Consider the following 21,966-nt stretch of genomic DNA (forward strand, 5'->3'; position numbering starts at 1 on the left):
GTGGGTGGGTGGGTCTCCTAGCAACCGCGCCGCCAGGGCCTGGTCGGGAGGAAGGAAGGCCTCACTCGCGACCTGCGGCCTCGCTTCCCTCCTCCACCGCCTGCGGCGCTCGTCGGGCGGGCTGTGCCTGGAACTGAGGGCCCGGGCTGGGGGCGCGCGACACGAGTGTGGCTGCCCGCTCGTGTGAACGCCGCGGGAGCCGAACACAAGCAGAGTAGTGCCCTTCGCGCCCCGCGTCGCCGGTCAGCAGCCATGCTTTCGCCGGGCTCCGCTTCCTCCGGCCTGGCGGGCAGAGGGCGCTGGAGCAGGAGCTGCGCTGTGGAGGAGCTGCGGGCCCGGCGGAGGGAGCGCGAAGCCGGTTAGTGGTCCGAGGAGGGGCCGGCGGCAAGGAGCCGCGGCCCGGGAGGGAAGAGCGGGAAGAGCGGCCTGGCTGCTGGAGACGTTCCTGGCTCGGATGGGGCGAGGGAGTAGGGGTGCCAGCCTCCAGGTGGGGCCTGGGGATCCCCCGGAATTGCAGCGCATCTCCAGGCAGCACAGATCAGCAGCTCCCCGGCAGAAAATGGCTGCTTTGGAGGAAGGGGGGCGCGCTGGCATCGCAGCCTCCAGGTGGGGCAGGAATGCGAAGAAGCTGAAAAGCCGAAGAGACTTGACAGGGCGGCTGCACCGGAACCCTGAGTCCTTTAATTCAGGATGTTTCCAGCAACAGGTGAGTCAGAAATAAATGAATAGTTGCCAGGAATGCGAACTGGTTGTTGACATGTTTTCAATTTCTCTTGTCTTCATTGGCTATATGCACTTATCACAGACCTGTCCAATTAGAACCCAAAGGTTTCTCATAACTTCTTCAAAGTAATGTAATATAATATTGCAGAAAAGTTACCCCCGGGGACAGAGTATCACGTGTAACCATGTAACCATTGGGAAACTTTAGAGGTGATACAATGGTCCCCTTGTAACTTTTTTGCAATTTTATTATATAACATGACTTTGAAGAAACTCTGAGGAACTTTTTGGATTATATTTGGACAAGTCTGTGATAAGTTGCTATTTTATTTATTTATTGCTACTGAAGAATAGTTCCTGCCAACTATCTGTTTACTTCTGACTCATTTGCTGCTGGAAACATTCTGAATTATTCTTTATTTAGAGAATTCAAGTGTAGCTCCCAGTGTCTTCAGTTTTTCAGCCTCCAGGTGGGACCTGGGGATCCCCCAAAATTACAGCTCATACTCACTCCATCAGTCCCATTGGAGAAAATAGAAAATTTGGCGGGTGGGCTCTGAGACACTGCACCCCTTTGAGGTTCCTGTCCTCCCCATGGCTCCACCCCCAAATCCCCAGCATTCTAGTTTGGATCTGGCAACCTTTCCCACCCAGAAAAAGAAAAGGAGTACACAGAAAATGTGATATAAAGGGGAAAAAACGTGTAAGGTCAATGAAACATTTTTTGCCATGTCTTCTCATAGAATCACAGAATCATGTAGTTGGAAGGGGCCTCCTGGGTCATGTAGTCCAACCCCCTGCACTATGCAGGACACTCACAACCTTATCGCTCATCTACTGTCACCTGCCACCCCCTTGAGCCTTCACAGAATCAACCTCTCCGTCAGATGGCTATCCAGCCTCTGTTTAAATATTTCCAAAGAGGGAGAACCTATCCGAGGAAGCCTGTTCCACTGAGAAACTACTCTGTCAGGACCTTCTGAATATTTAGCTGGAATTTCCTTTGGATTAATTTCATCCCATTGGTTCTGGTTTGTCCCTCCGGGGCAAGAGAGAACAACTCTGCTCCATCCTCTATATGGCACCTTTATTGCATTTCTTTATTATGAGTACCAAAACCAGTATTACATATTGGTTTTGCAATTGTTTACTTCTTCAGCCAAGTATAACATGATTTAAATACATCCAAGCTGAAAATGCCCTCTGGTGTTTTGTTATTCAACCTTTAGGTTCCTGACTTGTTTTCTCAGGTTGGGTTTTTGTTCTCTTTTGTTTTTAATTCCAACCTAGGAGACAGGTGAGGCCTTTTGCTGCCACCCTGGGGGAGCCACCTGGCTGGGGGCTCCAGCACCCTCCCTCAACAGCTAGGGCAGTCATGCACACCAGTGCACAAAGGCTGCAGTCCTGACAGCTTGACATATTTTAAACCCTCAACAATTTCACACAGATTGTTCATTGGTATTTTTGGTAACCCATGTGGGTGACTTCTGAGAAAAGTGATTTTGCAAGATTAAGTAAATCTGCTAGGATGGATGGGTTGTTAGATGGTATTGCTGAGCCTGGTCCTTTTGGCTGTATGTGGCATTTATGCCTCCATCTCATTTCAGAACCTCTAAAAACTTAATAACCTGTTTCCCAGGTCCTGACTTTTTTGCTGTCTGAGCAGACCAAAAGGCTGAGAAGATAAACAGCTTTGAAGCATTGCTTAAAATGGGAATAAATGCAGTTTTACATTTACATGCTTAACTACTGGTATTGTGGATTAAAGAACAGAAAGAGGTTGATTTAAACCATCACAATCTCTGGTGACAGGCCTAGAATTAATCCATTTTGCAGTTCTTTGCTTTCTTTTAGCATTTACCTGTTCCCTAGTTTTTAATTCAACCCTACGAGAGAGACAGATGACGGTTTGAGAGTTGGAAAGGTAATTCAGTTTATTAGAACTCTGAGTACCAAATAAATATAGGTTTCCCAGGTGAAATGAGACACCTTATCCTGCTCTGGAAAACTGTCCTCAGATGAAATGATAGCTTTAACTCGGTGCTCACCTTGCCTTTCCTCTCTGCCTTGCTCCTGTGACTGCTCATATGAAGTTCTCTTTCTAATTGTCCTCTGTGTGCCAAATAGAAGCTTATTGTTTTTAAAAAATTAGGTCCAGGGAACCTCGTGTGCTCTTAAAAAAAGTAAAGCCCAAATGTACTTAGAACAGAAACCCTATTTAGGAAACCCTTCCAGGGCCATCAAGAAACCCCAGGGTTTCACAAAGCCCTGGTTGAGAAAGCCTGGCCTAGTTTAATGCTGATCTGGCTGTAAATGTTAGCTATATTTAGACAAACCTGTAGAAGGGTAGCTGTTCCCTTTGGCATAGTGATTCTCTGGCATGTGGAATATCAGTTGTTTTCAGGAATATAGCTTTCTCACAAATGCATGTGATCACTTGTAGATCTTCTATCTTCTCTTCTTGGGTGGGTAGCAGATGCGGGAGGGACAAAGGATTGTGAGGCTTATTTATTACTTTCCTCATAATCTGTTTTCACTTTTCCTTGGAATATCTTCTGGATTTGGTACTTGCTAATTATAGCTTTACAGAATTGGATTGACGTGTATACCTTTAGCTCTGTGTGGGAACCTCATAATCACATTAAAAGACTCTTTTAACATCTCTGCTCTCTTCTTGGGACAATTGGGTGCTGCTTTGGTACAGCCCTGAGGAGGGCCCGGAGGTTGCAGCAGTTGGTCAGTAAACGGCTGTTACGAGAAGATGCATTGATAGAGGACATCTGCGTTGGAACAGATAGTGGTACAGCAGCTCCTGTCTCTGAGCAAGAGGTAGGAAGTTTGGGGCTTAATCAGGGTTCACTGCAGTGCACCAAATCCCAACCATTGTTTGGTTTGATTCAGGTGTGTCACCATGTAGATCTGAAGTAGCAGAACAGAATTTGTGTCCATTGGCACTTTTAAGACAAAATTTTATCCAAGAAGTGAGTGTTTGTGTGCAGGCACACTTACTCAGATGATGAAATCAGGATTCATATATAAGGAAAGCGTAAATTAGTAAACAGCATCATGAGGATATCCATGTTAGAATATTCTTTGGTTTGCTTTGGGATAATGAAACTTCATATAGCTGATGGTGATTGCTGAGAGATGCCCATATGAACATCCTCTTCCGTTCAAAGTACATGATAACTAAAGAGGGGTCAAATTCAAACCCAGGTTCAAATTTGTATTCTGCTGTGGATGCTTAATGGCTTTCTTAACCTACTTCACAGGGTTGTAAGGATAAAATGAGGAATTAGTTTAAGCTGCTTTGGGTCCCCATTTGGGGGCAAGGCAAAGTATGAATGAAGCAAATAAATTAATGAACATTTCCAACTCATTAGACCCTCATGTATTGAGTTTTTCTCATTCTACAGCCAATTTAGGTGGAACAAATTAGTCCAATCCCCCCCCCCCTAAGATAACCCTGCTTTTTGTGACTGCAGTCTACATTTTTGCTTTATTATAGTTGGTTTATCAGCTGAAAATGTTGAACAGCTTTAAGAGCTCAGAGTGACGTGCAGTGGGGATAACATTGAATCCCCAATAGCCATTTCAAAAGTGGTGGTGCTTTCCTGTGAACAAGGAGGAAGCCCTTTCTGCTGCAGGAAAGTTGGACAGGATCCAACCCAATGAACTGTCTAGTTTGAAACATGGAAATATACCAGATCCATTCAGACTGTCTCCAGGGTTTGCAGGATTGTCCACTTCCACCATTCTGGATAGTTCCATCTCAAAATATGGACCCTACTTTTGCCCTGAAGTAATGACAGACACAAGGCTTGCTTTTCTCTCTGTGATAGCTTGGTTGAAGCTTTGTCCTCTCTTGAGCAGGCTAGCTTTTTATTTTATTTTCAGCAGACTTTGCAATATACATTTTAGTCATGAAAGTTTACAGAAGTTTTTTGTTTGTGTACACATTAAGGTTTCTCGAGATTAGCTATTTACAGAAATCCTGTCTTTCGGATGATTTCACAGAGACCAGAGACTGACCTTTCTTGACCCTGCCCCAGCCTGGGTGCGCCCAACAGCTAGGAGCAGAGACAAAATTAGACAAATCCCTACATTGCCCTGCTGTTGACTTAGTATTGTTCCCTGGCAGGTTTCAGAGCTTCTGAGAAATGCCCACAAGGGAACAGAAGAGAGGCTAAAATCCTTGCGGCGCCTTCGATGGGGGCTACAGTGCAAAGAAACCCAGCAGACATTCATCAGGTTGGCTAACAGGCCTTAGTGGTGCCTCACCAAATGGGTGCTGTTTGCTTGGTTGAAAGAAATGAAATCTCCCTGGGACATTTTGTCCAATGCAAGAATCGCCCTAGAATCCTCGCTAGCCGGGTGTGTAGTGGATATTTGTGAGTGAGTATGGTTCATTTATCTGAGTGATTTGCAAAGTGGAAGAGCCTCTCGACCCAAAGAGGAAAAATACAGCGAGCTTTTGCAAAGTCACCTTGGCTCCTGAGTCATGAAATTGTCCAGTGTTTGGGGCATTGGGATGGCTGGAACTGGTGAGCAGAAAGTATGTGATCTGGAACAGTTACATGGAGTCCCTGATATTCCTTTTGCAGGCTGGAGGGCAGCATGCGGATACTGATTGGCCTCTTCACCAGCAATCTAGCAGATTTGCAGATGGAGGCAGCTCGGTGTTTACATGAATTGTCACACTCTGAAGACCCAGAGGTTGTGGAGGCTTGTTTGCCAGCCACCTCCTACCTCCTGACCTACCTGTCTGGACATAGCACAGCCCTCACGGTAAGACATGGGCCTGCATTTCTCAACTGTTCTGACTTCCACTAAGTGACAAGTAGTTTAAGCATGGCCAGTCATTGCTATTTGGGTCTGCTTACCAAGGCATGGTGTGCAAATGGTCCTTTACAGTGTGCTCCATTTTGAACAGGGTGACATCTGTTGGGGCTTTCAGGTTCACTATATCCAAGAGTTTTGAGGATTAGATCTACCAGAGGGGGTCTGTAACATATTTGCTCTTTATTGTGTGACGCCTTTCAGGTATAACCTTGGAAAGACACCTCTCTGCTGTGTTCTGAGGTGATGTGTATGGCTGCCTCCTTGTTTTTGCTGCTTCCAAAGGCTCTCGCCTTAGTTGAACCCAATGAACAGGAAGGCTTAGTGCAGTGGTTCTCAACCTTCCTAATGCCACGACCCTTTATTACAGTTCCTCATGTTGTGGTGACCCCCAACCATAAAATGATGCAAGTGTTCTTTCACAGAGATTAAACCAAAACTGACCAATGGCATGAAGATCCATTGTTCACGACTGTATAGGAATTGTTTCCCCCCGGGATTTCTCAGTTCAGTTCTGCCTCGTCCCACCATGCCGATCTTCCTCTTTTCTGCTGCTCCAGACAGATGAACACTCTATCTCGATCTACCCCGCAAGGCTGTTGGGTGGATGGTGCCCCTCCAGCCAAGCTGCCTGCCCTGCTGCGACCCCTGTGAAAAGGCCATTCGACCCCCCAAGGGGTCCAGACCCCCAGGTTGAGAACCACGGGCGTAGTGATATATGGTACAATGACAGAACAGTTAGCTCTGTTAGCGCATGGGGGTGACTCTGAGGTAAAAGGGGATTCTTTACTCTAAAATAACCAGTTTTTTAATTAAAAAAACATGAACAGAGTTTATTTATAAGTAATACAGAGTAATGGTTTCTATATGGTTGATAAGCATAGTGGTTTCAGACCGTGAGGTAAAATGGCTCGGTCATGGAAATATAGCACTTTGTGTTTCAGGAGCTGTGTTTGTATACTTTGGGGAACTTGGCAGTTGAGACGAAGATTGTGAAGAAGCAGCTTCTGCCCCAAGGCATCATTCCAGCGTTGGCATCATGTATGCAGGTGAGCAAAGAAGTGAGTCTTTGTTTTAGGTCCTCTGCAAACCAGCTGTATACAGGTTTCATCTAATCAAAAGAATTAATTCTATTCAGGGAAGAATGATCTGCTCTTGGTTCCTTGAGCAAGTGGAAGCCATATTCTGAGGAGGGCCTGTTTCAGTAGTGAAGAGAAGGGGAAAAGGCTTGATCTCTGTGTGCTCACTATCCCACACCCTGTTGGACCCAGGGACCTTTTGTTGGTTCTGCCACCACTGGCAGATATCTGAAAAACATGGCAGAGCCTCTCAACAAGCTCAATTTGAGCATGCGGGTGGCTTTGAGAACATCCATGGCTGTGTGGGCTAAAGCCATTCTCTATGGCTAAAGCCATAGAATCATATAATCATCTTTACACCGCTCTGTAGGAGCAGTATAAATAAAACAGTAAGGGGCGTGGGGGAGGGCTTGGTCCGGGATCGGGGGGGGGCAATGATTGGCCCCTTGTCACTGGACTGACGAGTCGGGAGGCGCTTCATGCCTCCCAACCCACCCACCCACCAACCTGGGCTGCCTTCGGCTGACAGCTGACATTACGCGGCTGTCCGTCGACAAGGCAGGTAGGCAGTTGCCCGCCTTTGGGGGGGGAACCTGGCTGCCCACCGGACCCTTCGCCTCCCCCCCTCCTTCCCACCTGCCCCGCTGCCGCTTCCACGCCCCCCTTCCTGCCCGCTCAGTCTTTCCCACCCGCCCCCCTTGCTACTCAGCTCCACCGCCGCTTGCCCGCCCCCTTCTCGCCCACGCAGTCTTTCCCGCCCGCCCCCCCTCGCTATTCAGCTCCACCACCACTTCTTCGCACCAAGACACCCACCCTTCTCAACCCCCCACTCTCCCTCCCTCGCAACTTACCCTCCCCACCCATCAGGCCCTTTCCCCCCCCCCCAATTCCTTCCACCCCTGCCCTGTTCCCTTTCATGGCACCTGCCTGCCTGCCTGCCTGCCTTCCTCCCAGAATTCTATTTTTCCTTCCTTCCTTCCTTCCTTCCTTCCTTCCTTCCTTCCTTCCTTCCTTCCTTCCTTCCTTCCTTCCTTCCTTCCTTCCTTCCTTCCTTCCTTCCTTCCTTCCTTCCTTCCAGATTTCACCTTCCTTCCTTCAATCCTTGATTCCTCAGTTTCTCTCTCTCCTCTCTGCCTTTCTCTCTCTCGCTTGCTCTCTTCCTTCCTTCCTTCCTTCCTTCCTTCCTTCCTTCCTTCCTTCCTTCCTTCCTTCCTTCCTTCCTTCCTTCCTTCCTTCCTTCCTTCCTTCCTTCCTTCCTTCCTTCCTTCCTTCCTTCCTCCCTTCCCTTCCCTTCCCTTCCCTTTCCTTTTTTCTTTTCTTTCCTTTTTTTCTCTTCTTTCGGTGCTGCTGAACTCTTGCTCTTTTCTACCTTCTAACATCCTAACATCCTACTATCTGTCAGGATAATGGATATCTATGAATCAGCTAATATTGGGGAGGGGGTTGCCCTAAACACAGGATAGTTTTAAACTTCAGTCCCAAATCTAATGTGGGTTCTCTGCAGAGAGCAGCTTTCTTGAGTTTGGGTGCCGATGAGTTCATGGATGGCAGTTGAGAAAATTGGGGGGAAGAAATACTGAAGGGTTCCTGAGCTCTCCCTGGATCTGCAAACTGTGCACAAGATCCTTTGCTTCACTTTTGTTCTATGGAGTTTTGCGGATGCTGGAGGCCTTAAGCAACTGTTCCATTTCCTACACAGAGAGGAAAGGAACTGAAGCGCACCTTCTGCTGTGCTGTTTGTTTCTTGCAGTGCCTCCAAGCCCAAATCATTGACTGATGCTGTATCCTCTGATTTCAGTCCCCTCACTTGGCAGTGCAAGAAGGTGCAGGCTATGCTCTGTCACAGCTCTTGCAGTCAAAAGAAGCCGCCGAGGAAATCATCCTGTAAGTAGAACTATCTTTCCATTTTACTCAGTGAGAACTGAATGACTGCTCATGTGTGCACTTGTGAGAAGCAGATTTATCAACTTCTGAGATACTACAAGGAATCTACATACTGGGGTATGAGTTTCTGTTGAATGCATGCTCCTTGTTCTGTGAGCTGGAAGCAAGGAGCAGAGCTAAACCAATCAACTCCAGCAGGCTCTACAGACAGATGTGAGCCTCAGCTGCCTCTTGGCAATAATGAACAGAATAGGCTTTCTGGTCTTGGGGATTTCTCTTGCCATGTAAGAGTCCCTCTCATTGGGCAGAAAAGCTGTATTTCTCCTTCCTTCCTTCCTTCCTTCCTTCCTTCCTTCCTTCCTTCCTTCCTTCCTTCCTTCCTTCCTTCCTTCCTTCCTTCCTTCCTTCCTTCCTTCCTTCCTTCCTTCCTTCCTTCCTTCCTTCCAGATTTCAATTTCTCCTTCCTTCCTTCAATCCTTGATTCCTCAGTTTCTCTCTCTCTCTCTCTCTCACACACAGCTTAAGCCTGCTGATTACCACTTGCTTATTTTCTCTCTCTTTTTCCCCCCCTGTCCCCAGCTTGGTCCTTGGTTCTGGCCTCTTCCAACACATACTTCACTTGGTTTGCTCCAGCTTGGAACAGGGAATGGGAGTTGCAATAGAATTTGCATGGTGTCTGCACTACATTATTTGCAGGTAAGAGTCAGGGATTTGGAGCAGGGGTCTTATGGGTGAGCGGATTGCCTAAATGCACAGAGGGGGTAAGGATGCAGATGGTTAGAGTACAGGTGAGACTTAATTCAGTGACACACAGACCTCAAATGTTACGGAAGGAAGTAGGGAAGCATCCTTTTCTTGTTGGGAAACGAGACCAAATATTCCCTGTGAAACACTATGGTAGCCAGCTGCCGCCACTCAGGGACTTCCAGAGAAGATCTAGGGTGACCTGTTGAGGTGTCATTGATAGATTAGATTTATAGCCTGCCACTCCCAGAATGGCTTGTGGTGGGTTACAACAATTCATTCAAAACTTCCCAATAAACAGGGTCCAGATTTACTTCCTATTTTCAAGATACGCACTTTTCATCAGTGGCTTGTACCTTCCATTAGAATTCATATACAGTTATCTCTTTCAACAGTTATCGTGTTGAAGAATTGCGGTCCTCCATTTAACAGACAAACCTATGGTCTATGTATACAATGAGAATTTAAAGAACACTATCTATTGATGAAACAGATAATTGTATATGAATTCTAATTGAAGGTACAAGCCAATAATGAAAAGTGCATATCTTGAAAGTGGGAAGTAAATCTGGACCCTTTTTGGCTGGACTGGTTCTATGAAATAAACTGACAAGAGGTTTTTACATTTATTGCTTTATTGACCTGCCGACACATCGATCTTTTATTTGAGTTTTTTATACTGGCAAGATGTTGGAGGATTTTTAACCCAGCCTCCTGTGGACCGGCTTTTGCTGAAAACAAGAGAAAATCCCCAATGTCCAGATATTTCTGGTGAATGGAATTCAACCCAAGCCAGCCTCCTAAGAGTGACATGCTAATCCCAATCAAAGCCTCTTCTCTGGTCACAGTTTTGATAGAAAGCAGTTCTAGATGTAATAATGATAAACAAATACATAGAAACATATACAACACCCTCCAGTTACCTTGTATGGTCAGTTGTTCAACATAGGGAACCACTTCCAATAAAATGTGTTGGGAGTCTAATTTGCCTCAGCATACAGTTGTGCTCCAGTCATTAACTGGGCTCAGCTAGCAAAGCTAATTTGTAGTATTCAACAACGTGCACCATCAATTTCATACATCTTAAAGTCATATTATAAGTTAAGCAATCTGTTCCTTTCATACATGGTCCCATTGAGTACACACAAATCCATTTCATCATTACATTATATTCACAAATCACTGCATGCAATTCAAACACAGTGTGGGTGTTAGAAAACAGTTCTAACAAGATAAAAAAATAGATTTTTACTCTCTTAATACGCCTACATTGGCTGACATCTCCTTCTCCAAACAATCAAAACAAAACATGATAGATCAAAACCTCCATTATATGTTTGTAGACTCTATCTGATGAAGAACATGAAACAGAGCCTCAGTCTGGAAACTCTGTCCAGGCTTTTTTACAAGGTCTAACCGGAATAAAAGAAATAAGAGACTTTCCCACAAGTTTTCTTTCATGTTTGAAGCATAGCATCAACACAGGTTCTTCTCTTGCACAGATCTGATAGGGCCAAATCTCTTGTGTCTGTTGAATCACTCTTATGTTTAATTGCATGCTTTGGAGAAGGACGATGTGAATGCTGAGTTCTGAAGTTAAATGGTACCTCCTGTAAGCTCAAAAATGGATACTGGCATGAAGTCTTTCTGTAGACTTATCTGTATCCTAACGTACTTTCTGCCCCTAGTTAAATATTTTACTTCACAGAAGAGGGATTGATAGAATACTGTAAGGTCTGAGAGACCCAGATTCGAATCCCCACTTTGCCCCGGAAGCTTGCTGAGTAACCTTGGGTAACTCAGCCTAACTTACCTCACATTTTGTTAGGATAAAATGGAGGAGAGGAGAAGGGTGTAAGCTGTTTTGGCTTCCTGCTGTGGAGAAACATGGAGGATAAATGAAGCTAATTATTTGCACTGAAAAAAATTGGGCTTACTGATGAGTAGACCTCCTTATGATTGCTCCCAAATTCATTGTGGATAACTCAAGACTTTAATGCCCTAAGTCCAGCACACATTCCTAGACTTCTCTGGAGAATTGGGTTTGATTCCCTGTTCCTCCACATGAGGCCTTGGACCAGCCCCAGTTCTATCAGGACTCTCTCAGTCCTGCCTACCTCACAAAGTGCCTGTTGGACCAGCCCCGGTTCTCTCAGGACTCTCAGCCCTGCCTACCTCACACGGTGCCAGTGATTGGGAGGGCAAAGGAATGTGAATCTAAGCCACTTTGAGACTCTTTAATGTAGACAAAAACGAGGTATAAAACCTACTCCTCTTCTTTCCTCAGCCGAGTGAACAACTCACTACTGATCTCTCAAAAGACCCTGCCGACTCTAGGGCAGCTATTGGTAGCTCTGGCTTCCACGGTGACAACAGCTTCTGCCGAGGGTCTGGAACTGGTAAAGTAAACAGGAGGTCTCTTGCTGAGTTGCCAGCCCATGGCCCAGCTTCTCCTGAGGATCCTTTCTTCCCCTCCACTTTTAGTTGGTCTGTCCGGTGGTGCGGTGCATCAGCAATCTCCTTGCTGAAGATGAGCCTTGTCAGGGTGAGCTTCAGGCGCAAGCAGAGGGCCTCCTGGGGGCTGTGTTTGTCTTCATCAGGAGCTTCCTCCCCACACACCTCTTCATTGTACAGGAGTGTTTGTGGCTGCTGAACAATCTCACAGGTATATATCCCTTTAATGTGTTGTGTCCTCATTCCAGGTAAGAGAAGGAAACACAGCAGCTAGTATTGCTGAGACTCCCAACAACCTGTGGGCTCCAGGGGTGGCCAACCTGTGGTGCTCCAGATGTCCATGGACTACACATCCCATGAGCCCCTGCCAGCATATGCTGGCAGGGGCTCATGGGAATGGTAGTCCTTGGACATCTGGGGAACCACAGGTTGGCCACCTCTGACTAAGCTAGTCCTGCTGCGCCCTCACATCCATAAGACTCTTACTAAAAGCCATTCAAGTCTCCTGGATCTTCCGAGATCTCCTTAGTTGCAAGGAACTGATGACAATATTAATATATGTTTGCTTTCAGAGCCTTCTAACCGTTTCACAGAGATTGTATCTTACAGGAAGATTTCAGCATATCCATAAGTGTCCTGCTGTGTTTGCCATACATACCATACAGGAGAAGAGCTGCTTTTTTATACCCTGCTTTTCACTACCTGAAGTTCTAAAGTGGCTTACAAACACCCTAAGAGGCAGGTAGGGCTGAGAGAGCTGTAAGCGGACTGCTCTGTGAGAACAGCTGTAAGAGAACTGACTGGCTGAAGGTCACCCAGCTGGCTGCATGTGGAGGAGTCGGGAATCAAATCTAGCTCTCCAGATTAAAGGCTGCCACTCTTAACCACTACATCATGCTGTCTTCAAATGAGTCTTCAGAGCCTGAGTTTGCTATCTGCTGTACTCATTCTGTATTTCCTGGATACCTAACTTTTCCTTGGGAGCCCTTCCTGCAGTCTTGTTCTTAGTGAAACAGAAAATGCCAATAGCAACCTCTGACCCTTTTACATCCTGCTTTTCCCAGCTGATGACCCCACGTGGTGTTCTGCTCTGCTCAGCCTGGAGCTTTTTCCATCTCTGCTGCAGCTCTTCCAGTGCCAGAAGGCAAGTGTGCTGGTAGGTGACAATACTGACTGGGACTGGGACAGAACATAAGATCTGAGATCCCTGTTTATGTTAGACAGCTGAGAAGGGGATGTCTGGCTTTTTGCCAGGTAGAACTTTGGTCTACAGTTATGTTGGAACCAGATATAAAGGTCACAGGTGTCCCTTTGGGGGAAATCTGACAACAACTTAAGACAGCAATGTACCTGCAGCCTAGTTACAAGAGCTAGTCAATCTTTTGTCCATCCAAAAAGGGGAAGAATCCATCAATGGGATTATTTGGCTAACAGAAAAATAAAAGGTCAAAGCAGTGCATCCCTTTAAAGTTTTTGCTAAAAAAAAATTAAATTAAATTAGTGGGATAAGGAACAACCAGGAACAAGAATTTTAAACCAAAGTCATAATTTCAGACTTTGTTTTACTCATCAAAACAGTCCCTTTTTCTAAGCGAGAGAAAGAGTTGTTTTTTGCTTCCAGTTTGCCTAAATAATTTTGATCAGCAAGGTTGGTTTTCACAAAAGAGCATCTGAAACCAACACATTGTGGATAATCTGCTCTTCAGAAATGCAGGCATATTTCTCCAGGTGGAATCAAGCTGAAGGCTAACATGAATCTGTCTGGACTTGATCTGGAAATGTCTTGAGGCTTAGAAAGGCCATGGCTAACCATTGCGTAAGGCCCCATGGAGAGCCAGGAGCTGTGTAGGAATCATATTGGGGAGTTCAGCTGCTACAAAGGGTATCATCCAAGGCAGCACTCTATGACACAACAAGCTGTGCTTGGACTTTGCTGCAGTGTGGACACAGCTTATTCGCCAGGCTGATGCACACTCCTTGCTACTCCCGTCTCCTTTCTGCTCTTGTGAGTGGAGCTTGATGAAAAACTTCCCAGTTCAAACAGATTCCACTTTGCCTTCAAGTCAGAATTCAAGGGCCTTGGCCCATCAGATATACAAGAGGGAAATTGCATGCAAAAGAAAGGGAAGCATACTTGTCCAGGTGCATTTTCTTACAGCTTGCTGCACTTCCTGATGTCTTTTCTTGGGTAAACAATTTTTAAAAGGTCTTCAGCTGGGACAGTTTTGCTATTTAGAAGACCATCTCCCTAGCTAGAATGAGCCATGTGATGCCTATCAAATACTAAATACTGCTTTTAAAAGTGGATGCTGAGGGCATTTTTAGGTGTAAAGTTTAGAGTCTGTTCTGTTAAGCAGTTAAAAAAAATCAGTGACAGCCTGACTCTCACTAGATACATGGAACCTTCTCTCTCTCTCTCTCTCTCTCTCTCTCTCTCTCTCTCTCTCTCTCTCACACACACACACACACATGCTCCTTCCCCCCCCCATTCCCCCCTGCCCTTGCCCCCCTTACCAACCACTTGCCTGACCTCCTCCCTGGTCCCTCCCTCCTCCCTCCCAGCTTCCCCTCATCCAGATTTCCTCTTCCTTTCCCCGCAGACTCCCTCTGGCCCAGTGGCCCAGCCACCTCCTGCACTCAATGCACATCCTGAGGCCTTGGGCAGCTACAGCACTGACCAGCCATCTCCCACGCCACCCTACAGCTGCCTCAGCCACTTCTGGCTTGCTCTCTGGAGCAGCACTACGGATGTCACTTCCGTTCCCATTTCTATCCCACAGAGCAAGCCAGAATATGTGTTCCACATCAAAAACTTTCAGGACATCAAATGGCCAATTTCATTTTGCTGTGCAGGTGACTCTTACTAAATTTAGTAACTCTTAGGGACAGTATTTACTTAGTTCTGTTTCATGTGCTTGAGTTGGAGGAGGTTGGCATTATTGTGGGTTTAAAGCCATGAACTTAATATGGTTAATTGAATAAGCAAACGCACATTGACCCCTTTTCAGCCCATCCTCTCTTGGGAGCCTGTCAAGTTTGCCATTCCTCCCCTTTCCATCAGTTTCTTTTGGATATAAGTCCCATTATATCACAGGCTGCTCTTCAGGCTCTGCATATTTTTGACCTGGCTACTCTCCCGATCTCTTATGAACGCCTGGCTTTGCCAGGAAGCATGCTCTTGCAACAAAGGAGAATGGCACAGGACCAGCGGTTAGTATGGCATTGACAACAAAAACAGTGAAGGCAGCCTTGCATCAACTAATCCTCAAGAGGGATTGTCTGCTGACTTCTTTCTAAAAGGAACTTAGCCAGATCAACTGACGAGTGTGCGATCAGTAAGGAAGAGGGCTCCTGTGGCTGTACTGACTGACCATCTGTATCCCAAGGAGGGGAGGCAGTGAAGAGTGTAAGCAAGCAGGGGAAAGGAAGGCTGAAGGTGTTTAATGCCCCTTCTATACAAACTAGAATGGCAAATGACCAGCTGCTCTCATTTGTTGTCCCGCTCCACAGGTTCTAACAGTGCTGTGCAATATTGCGGCCAAGGGGCCTGCCCTCTGCCAGGCCCTGTACCAGAAGGCTGGGCTTCCTTCCCTCCTTGGTGCCCTTGCCCTTTCCGATGACCAAGCTGTGAATCAAGGTTTGGAACTGGCGCACCTCCTCTTCCTACACTGGCCAGAGGTAAGCGATGGCATTTGATGCGTGCTAATTTCACCCCAGCTTCATTTGCATCACTGGGCTCGATAGTAAGCCTAACCTGAACCCCTCTCTCCCTGTCTCGATTCAGGCCGCCATCAACTTTGTGCAACAGTCAGGACTGCGGGCTCTAGAGCGGCATCAGGATAACCCGCTGTTGCAAGAAAAGGTTGAGGCACTCATCAGAATTGCCAGCCAGCTGGCAGCTCTCCCTCAGGACTGTCCATTTGAGGTTTCACCTGAAGATCCGTAGACTGCTTTTTTAAAAAACTGAACCAGAGATGTCACCTGTATCAGCTTCTCCTCAAGAAAGCACTACCTCTCTCTTTGGAAAGGGCATTGTCACTTTCTAGGCCCTGTGCTGTCAAGTCTGGGGATTCCCTGGAATTGAGCAGGCCCCACCCACCTCCCTGCCACTGACTGCTGTCCCTTGAGATCCAGACAGAACTTTGTCGACTATGGCTGCTGTAGCTGAATGTGGGCCCTGCTGGCATTCTCCAGGGTTGTAAAAGTCTGTCACCCTCTGATGATGTCATCAAACTGCACTGAGGAACCAACAACAAGGCCAGGGGAGGAGGAGCTTTCATAGCCAGCAGTCAAGTGGGCCAGCAATCCATGCAGCGGCCCTGGTATCCGGGCAAGGGCCTGCAGAAAGCTGGGAAAGATGAGCCCAACAGAGACCCCGCTGCAAGCTGGCCAGTGTGAGGGTGGGGTAGGAGACTGAGGGGAGTGGTGCTCCAACACCTGGTCCAGAGGATGGCTCAAGATACAAGGGTGGGGCCGGGGGTGAATTGCAGGGGCAGGGAGGGAGCCTAAACCGCGGCTGCACAATCAGGTAAGGAAGGAGGGGGGAAAGAAGTCCTTATTTTAAGCTCAGGCATGGGCAGTGATCTAGGAAAGTGTGAGGGCTTGGGTGCCTTAACCCTGTTCCCCCCTCTTTTCCCTAGTCAGAGACCTTGGGAGACCCTTAGGCATGAAGGCTGAAAGCCAAGTGGCAGCATTAGTGAGACAGGAACCTCTTGATAACCAAATAAATAGCTTGCTGTTGCTTCTAGTGGGTGTGGTGTTCTTCTGCAGTCCTTTGACCTGGTTAGCTCAGTAGGGGTAGTCAACAAATTTAGAGCCTCTTTATTCCCCACCCCCTTTAACACAATACAGTAGGAAGAATCAACCTACAACAAATACACTTGACTAAAACAGGTATTTGAGCTGCATTTTGTAAGCCTTATTTTTGTATGCAGTTTAATAAATTACATCCATACATGCACCACAGCTGGACTAAGAATCTTGAATGCAGGTACTGTGCATCATCTTTATGCTTTGCTGTTTATAACCGTCTCTAAAACTTCGGCAACTTGGTCCATGTTCAGGTTGTTCAGCTGTACACTCTTCTCTCTGCCAAATTCTGGGTGAAAACAAAGTGCATATGTAAACATTTACCACAGTGGTTGGGGAATTCCTAGACTAGCATTGCATCTACTGTGACATCACTACTAGGCACTCAGCTAGAAGCGATGTGATGATGTTCATGATGCTCCTCCTGCCCAGGTTCTGCCTGAAATGCTCTCAAGTGATTGCCAGTGGATAGCTGTCAACTTTCTCTGCCCCAGCATAACTCCTTGGCCGCATGCATATGCAAGTACAGTACCACCAATAACCCTGATCTTGCAGCTGTGGCTCCCTCACAACCACGACAGATGGACAACGAAAACTGAAGGACTGAAATAATCTGTAAAGCCAAGCCACACTGCTGGGCTTTTACTGAGGTTTTACTTCCAGAAAGCCACTTTAAAGTAAATGGTGCCAAATAAGAATGTGTTAGCCCACAAATACCACGTTCTTTTAAAACATGCAAGCATACACTTTTCCACATGACTTGTCACCAGCAGATAAGATTCACTTATGTGCCATCAGTCTTGCTCTGCATTTCATCTAAGGTTGTTTAAACTGGGGTGACCAGTGACTCAAATGGTAAAAGAGAACTGACAGCCAATAGGTCAGCAGCCATAGTAAGCCACATCCATCCATGAACCAGTCTTGATGACCAGCAAGCCTTATCTCCATCAAGTATTCCAGAAAGCAGTGGGCTTTGTGAGTTCACTGAAGAGGACAATCTTGCATGATCTCTTCTTTTAACAGGGCAAGGATATTTAGGGACCGGAGCCTTAAGAAAGTACTGGCGTGGTCCTGCTCAGTGTTATCCATCTCACCAGTGTTGTGCACATCAACACTGCCTTGCCACAGCACACACATTTTCTGTCTCAGTTTTGTTAGCTGTCAACAGCTCAGAAGTGTGGTGAGGGAAAAAACGGCCAGCCAAATACAATTCTAGAAGATATAATGAAAAAGTTGGTGGCTAGGTCCTCTGTATGGGACGCTACCAGAAGCATAAATTATTTTTTTAAGGGATCAGATTTTAGCCACAATTTCATGGTCTCCCTAATGCAAGAATAATGGTATGTGGTAAGCGATACCTGGTAAAGGGCTTCAATCTGTTAAATCCCAGCTAATCTCACACATGAAGTTGCCTTATACTGAATCAGATGCTTGGCTCATCAAGGTCAATACTGTCTACTCAGACTGACTGGCTCTCCTGGTATCAGATTGAGTTCTTTCACACCAAGTACTGCCTGGTCCTTTTAAATGGAGGTGCCAGGGATTGAACCTGGGACCTTCTGCATGCAAAGCAAAGGCTCTACCTTGGAGCCAAGCCCCTCCCTTAATCATGAGTGTGTGTTGAATAGGCTTTTAGGAGCTACTGTCCTAGACATTTCTAATGGAATCTTGGTATTCTCTCCCCTCCCCCAAATAAGAAAATTCTTGGGGGAGAAATCCACAGCTGGGGAGTGGAGAGAAAGACGTCCCAAGTAGCCTTGTCCTACAGGCTGAACAATAGGATTTTCCTGCTTATATATTCTTTCCACCTGCAGGAAAGGTTTATTCAGTCAAGATCAAGGCCCTTGGGAGAAGAAACAAGACATTATCTTTGGACCATAAAGGGAGGGACACGTGCAAGAGAGAAGGAACTGAGAAGCTTTATGGAAGTTCTGTTTCAATCCAAAGAGTGCCAATAAGATTGAAGAACTACAGAACAGATCAGCTAGATGAGGCACTCTAACTTCCCACCAGTCTGGAAAACTGATGTTTGCACCACCTGACTTGCCACCCCCACCACCCTTACACTTGGAAACACCAGCAAGAAAGTGCTCCATCACTCACCATATCGAGCCCAGAGCTTAGGCTGCACATCTGAGCACTCTCTGATCAGAATAGGGAAATTGGGGTTTGCCTTCTTCAGTGGAACATACTGTTTTTCAATGAAGTCTCTGCAAAGGACGAACCACACACATTGGTCAGACTGGGCTTTTTTAGCTGCCTTTCGGACCAGCTGAATACAGAAATGTGCAGAGCTAGAGCTAGGACCTGAGAGACACAGGTCGTTTTATTGTGGTGGTTTTCAAATTTCATAAGTTTGGGAAATACTTTCCATTATCAGTTAGCCACAGAAGCCCTTCATGCTGCAGAGAATTCTGGGGCTTGTTTGAGGGCACCACTATTTTCTGATGCCAACAGAGTGTGCCCTTGAAGACACCCAATGTCACAGTTCTTCAGGGCCTGTAAAATGAAGTGCCTCCACCAGGCATTTGGTTGAGGCCAGGTGGTGGAACATCAATTGGGTGCTTTCTCCAAATCACCCCATCCTAAGGTGGGAAGTGGCACAGACAGCCATTGCCTTTCAGGAGAGGGGTTGGGTGGGTGGATTTGCTTTCTGGTTTAAATTGTACTTCTACTCTGATGTGAACTGTTTCGAGCTGGCTGGCTAGGAGTGGCAGTATATAAGTTCAATAATAAATAAAGCTGCACCTAAGCAACATAACAATGACCCTTGTGTGCTACACTATAGCTTTCCCCATCCCCTCTCTTGCACACATACAAATGCCATAAGTTCTGTGTCAACAGTAACAGCCTATTCCTTGTTGACAGGGTTATGTTGACGCTTGTGTCACCTGAGGAAAACAACCAAGGACCAGTCTAGATGCAACTGCAACAATTTGATTCTTCATGCCAAGGTGCTTGTTGACACCACACTGGGGGGGGGGGATCACTGCCCTAGAGCTTCTACCCTCTTCTCTGGTAAAGCCTTCAAGGTGAACTGACATTTTAGGAATGTTCTGTTCAATATACATCACCCACATGCACAGATCGCCATGGACATGTCAAGGGTTTCTCCCTCTCACTAGAAGTAACAGCACTTTTACAACCGAATAGGATTATAACCAACTGCCATGAGTGTTGTAGGTTCTCACATGTTTTTACGGTTCTTTATCCCCTAATGCATTTTCTGTATTATTTATAGTATATGTCTTGCCTTTGATGGTTTCCTATTCATCTTGTTCTCCTAACTCTGTAGTCCTAATGCATTGTCCATTAGCTTTTCTATGCTACATAAAGGAATACATCTGAACAAGACAGCTGAGACTCACAAACGCTCATTCTGAAATTAACACCCACAGCATTTCAGTTGCCACCGGATCTTTGTTTTGGATCCTGTAATCCAGTGGTCCCCAACCTTTTTATCACCGGGGACCACTCAACGCCGGGGACCACTCAACGCCTTTTACTGAGGCCCGGTGGGGGGGTAGTTTACTCCTCTACTCTCAACCACTGCCCTAGTGCTCTCTGATCGCTATGGTAATGTTTAAACATCCCTTCAAAATAAGATACAGACACGCCACAACAATGAAGTGTGTTGTAAAGGGCTGGGGGGGGGGATGAAGGAAAGGGCCGGGGGAGGGAAGAAGGCGTCCTTCGGGGCCCACCTCCAATTAGTCGAAGGACCACATGTGGTCCGCGGCCCACAGGTTGGGGATCGCTACTGTAATCCATCCGTGTCCCTGACCTGGATGGACAGGCTACCCAAATCTTGGAAGCTAAGCAGGGTCAGCCCAGGTTGACATTGTCTGCCTGATGGGATACCATCAGGCAGACAATGTCAAACCATTCTGAATGTCTCTTGACTTGAAAACCCTAAGAAGTCACCATAAATCAGCTGTGACTTGATGATGAATAAATAAATTCAGGCGGGTCGCTTATTGGTCTGATGCAGCAAAACAAAATTTGAGTCCAGCGGCACTTTAGAGCAGTGGTCCCCAACCTTTTTTAGGCTGGGGACCGGCAGGGCATCGGGCCGCGGCCGCAGGGACCGCGCCCGCGCGGGCCGCGCCCACGCTTCGGGCCACGCCCGCGGGCCGCGCCCGCCGGCCGCACCCGCGAGCCGCGCCCGGCCGCGCCCGCAGATCACGCCGCACCCGCGGATCGGGCCGCGCGGGCGCGGCCTGCACGGGCGCGGCCCGGCCCGGCCCTGATTCCCTCTCCCCGCCCTCCCGCAGTAAGTAGCTTCCCGGGCCGCAACCTTGCGGCCGGGGAATTTTTTTACTGCGGGGAGGGGGGGCGGGGAGAGGGAGCCGCGGCCCGGCGCCATGGCCTTTGCGGCCCGGCGCCGGGCCGCGGCCCGCAGGTTGGGGACCACTGCTTTAGAGAACGAGCACAGCTCAGTGGTTAAAGAGTGGCGGACTCTAATCCAGTATTGATTCCCCACTCCTTCACATGCAGCCAGCTGGGTAAACTTGATCTAGTCACAGTTCTCTAAGAGCTGTACTCATACAGAAGTTCTCTTAGAGTTCTCTAGCCCCATCCACCTTGCAGGGTGTTGTGGAGAGGAAGGGAAAGCTGCTTTGGACCATGAAAAGCAGGGTATAAAAAAACCTCTTATTATCTTAAGACCAACGAAGTTTCATTCTGGGCAGAAGTTTGTTCTTAAAGGAACCGCAGGACTCAATCTTTGTTCTCTAAATATAAATAAACTGCACTGCGAGGTTCACCACCTGCACCTGGCCATGCCCCCAGGCTCCGCCCACTCCTGCTTGTTCGGACCCGACAAGTCTGACAGCTGCAAGGGCCTAGAGCAGGGGTAGTCAAACTGCGGCCCTCCAGATGTCCATGGACTACAATTCCCAGGAGCCCCTGCCAGCGTTTGTAGGCAGGGGCTCCTGGGAATTGTAGTCCATGGACATCTGGAGGGCCGCAGTTTGACTACCCCTGGCCTAGAGCAATGGTAGCCAAACTGCGGCTCTCCAGATGTCCGCGGACTACAATTCCCATGAGCCCCAGCCAGGATCATGCTGGTAGGGGCTCATGGGAATTGTAGTCCGTGGACGTCTGGAGAGCCACCGTCTCCCCCCACCCACCCCCCGGGCCTAGAGAATGCCGCTTCTTTAAGCGTCGGCCATTTGACTCCCCGGCGGGAGAACCAAAGCGCGGCCTCGGCCACCCACCCACCTGACGCCCTGGCTGCCCGGCGAGCGCTGGCAAAGGTGGATCCGGATCTCCTTGAGGTGGCTCCCGATGACCCGCGCAGCCGAACCCGCCGCCATGTTCAGCCCCGCCCCGCAGAACGTCTCAGCCAATGCACGCGTTAGAATTCCTGAAGGGGCGCGCCTATGCAAAGTTGTAGCGCTGTCGCGTGTAGGCGAAAGAGGCCCCTCCGCGG

At 47.5% G+C, this 21,966-nt stretch overlaps 2 protein-coding genes across 5 annotated transcripts; one reads left to right on the forward strand and one right to left on the reverse strand.

Annotated features, from left to right (window-relative positions):
• Window positions 1–44: 44 nt before the first annotated feature.
• TMCO6 (transmembrane and coiled-coil domains 6) lies at window positions 45–16,683 on the forward strand. 4 transcript variants are annotated; one of them, XM_077310636.1, is made up of 12 exons: window positions 45–358; window positions 3,428–3,552; window positions 4,865–4,974; window positions 5,328–5,511; window positions 6,507–6,611; window positions 8,440–8,525; window positions 9,105–9,221; window positions 11,557–11,668; window positions 11,754–11,934; window positions 12,788–12,867; window positions 15,234–15,401; window positions 15,508–16,683. In XM_077310636.1, the coding sequence occupies exons 1-12, from the start codon at window positions 253–255 to the stop codon at window positions 15,667–15,669; spliced, it is 1,536 nt and encodes a 511-aa protein (XP_077166751.1). In that variant the 5' UTR covers window positions 45–252; the 3' UTR covers window positions 15,670–16,683. The 4 variants fall into 4 exon arrangements, with proteins under 4 accessions (XP_077166751.1, XP_077166752.1, XP_077166750.1 ...); XM_077310637.1 differs by having other exon boundaries at window positions 47–706; window positions 12,788–12,879; XM_077310635.1 differs by having other exon boundaries at window positions 47–358; window positions 12,788–12,879.
• On the reverse strand, window positions 16,618–21,948 carry NDUFA2 (NADH:ubiquinone oxidoreductase subunit A2). Its single transcript, XM_077310640.1, has 3 exons — window positions 21,756–21,948; window positions 18,636–18,742; window positions 16,618–16,821 (listed from the first exon to the last, which is right to left on the reverse strand). Exons 1-3 carry the CDS (start codon window positions 21,848–21,850, stop codon window positions 16,730–16,732), a joined length of 294 nt encoding a protein of 97 aa, XP_077166755.1. The 5' UTR covers window positions 21,851–21,948; the 3' UTR covers window positions 16,618–16,729.
• Window positions 21,949–21,966: the final 18 nt, after the last annotated feature.

This window comes from Paroedura picta, chromosome 14 (assembly GCF_049243985.1).
Source record: "Paroedura picta isolate Pp20150507F chromosome 14, Ppicta_v3.0, whole genome shotgun sequence".
Taxonomy (NCBI): Eukaryota; Metazoa; Chordata; class Lepidosauria; order Squamata; family Gekkonidae; genus Paroedura; species Paroedura picta.

Coding starts and splice junctions, on each gene's coding strand:
- TMCO6 (XM_077310635.1), top strand. CDS start 253: ATGCTTTCGCCGGGCTCCGCTTCCTCCGGCCTGGCGGGCAGAGGGCGC. Junction 359..3,427: donor GCGGAGGGAGCGCGAAGCCG/GTTAGTGGTCCG, acceptor GCTTTGGTACAG/CCCTGAGGAGGGCCCGGAGG. Junction 6,612..8,439: donor CGTTGGCATCATGTATGCAG/GTGAGCAAAGAA, acceptor CTCTGATTTCAG/TCCCCTCACTTGGCAGTGCA.
- NDUFA2 (XM_077310640.1), bottom strand. CDS start 21,850: ATGGCGGCGGGTTCGGCTGCGCGGGTCATCGGGAGCCACCTCAAGGAG. Junction 18,743..21,755: donor CCGGGCAGCCAGGGCGTCAG/GTGGGTGGGTGG, acceptor CGTCCTTTGCAG/AGACTTCATTGAAAAACAGT. Junction 16,822..18,635: donor TAAGCTCTGGGCTCGATATG/GTGAGTGATGGA, acceptor GTTTTCACCCAG/AATTTGGCAGAGAGAAGAGT.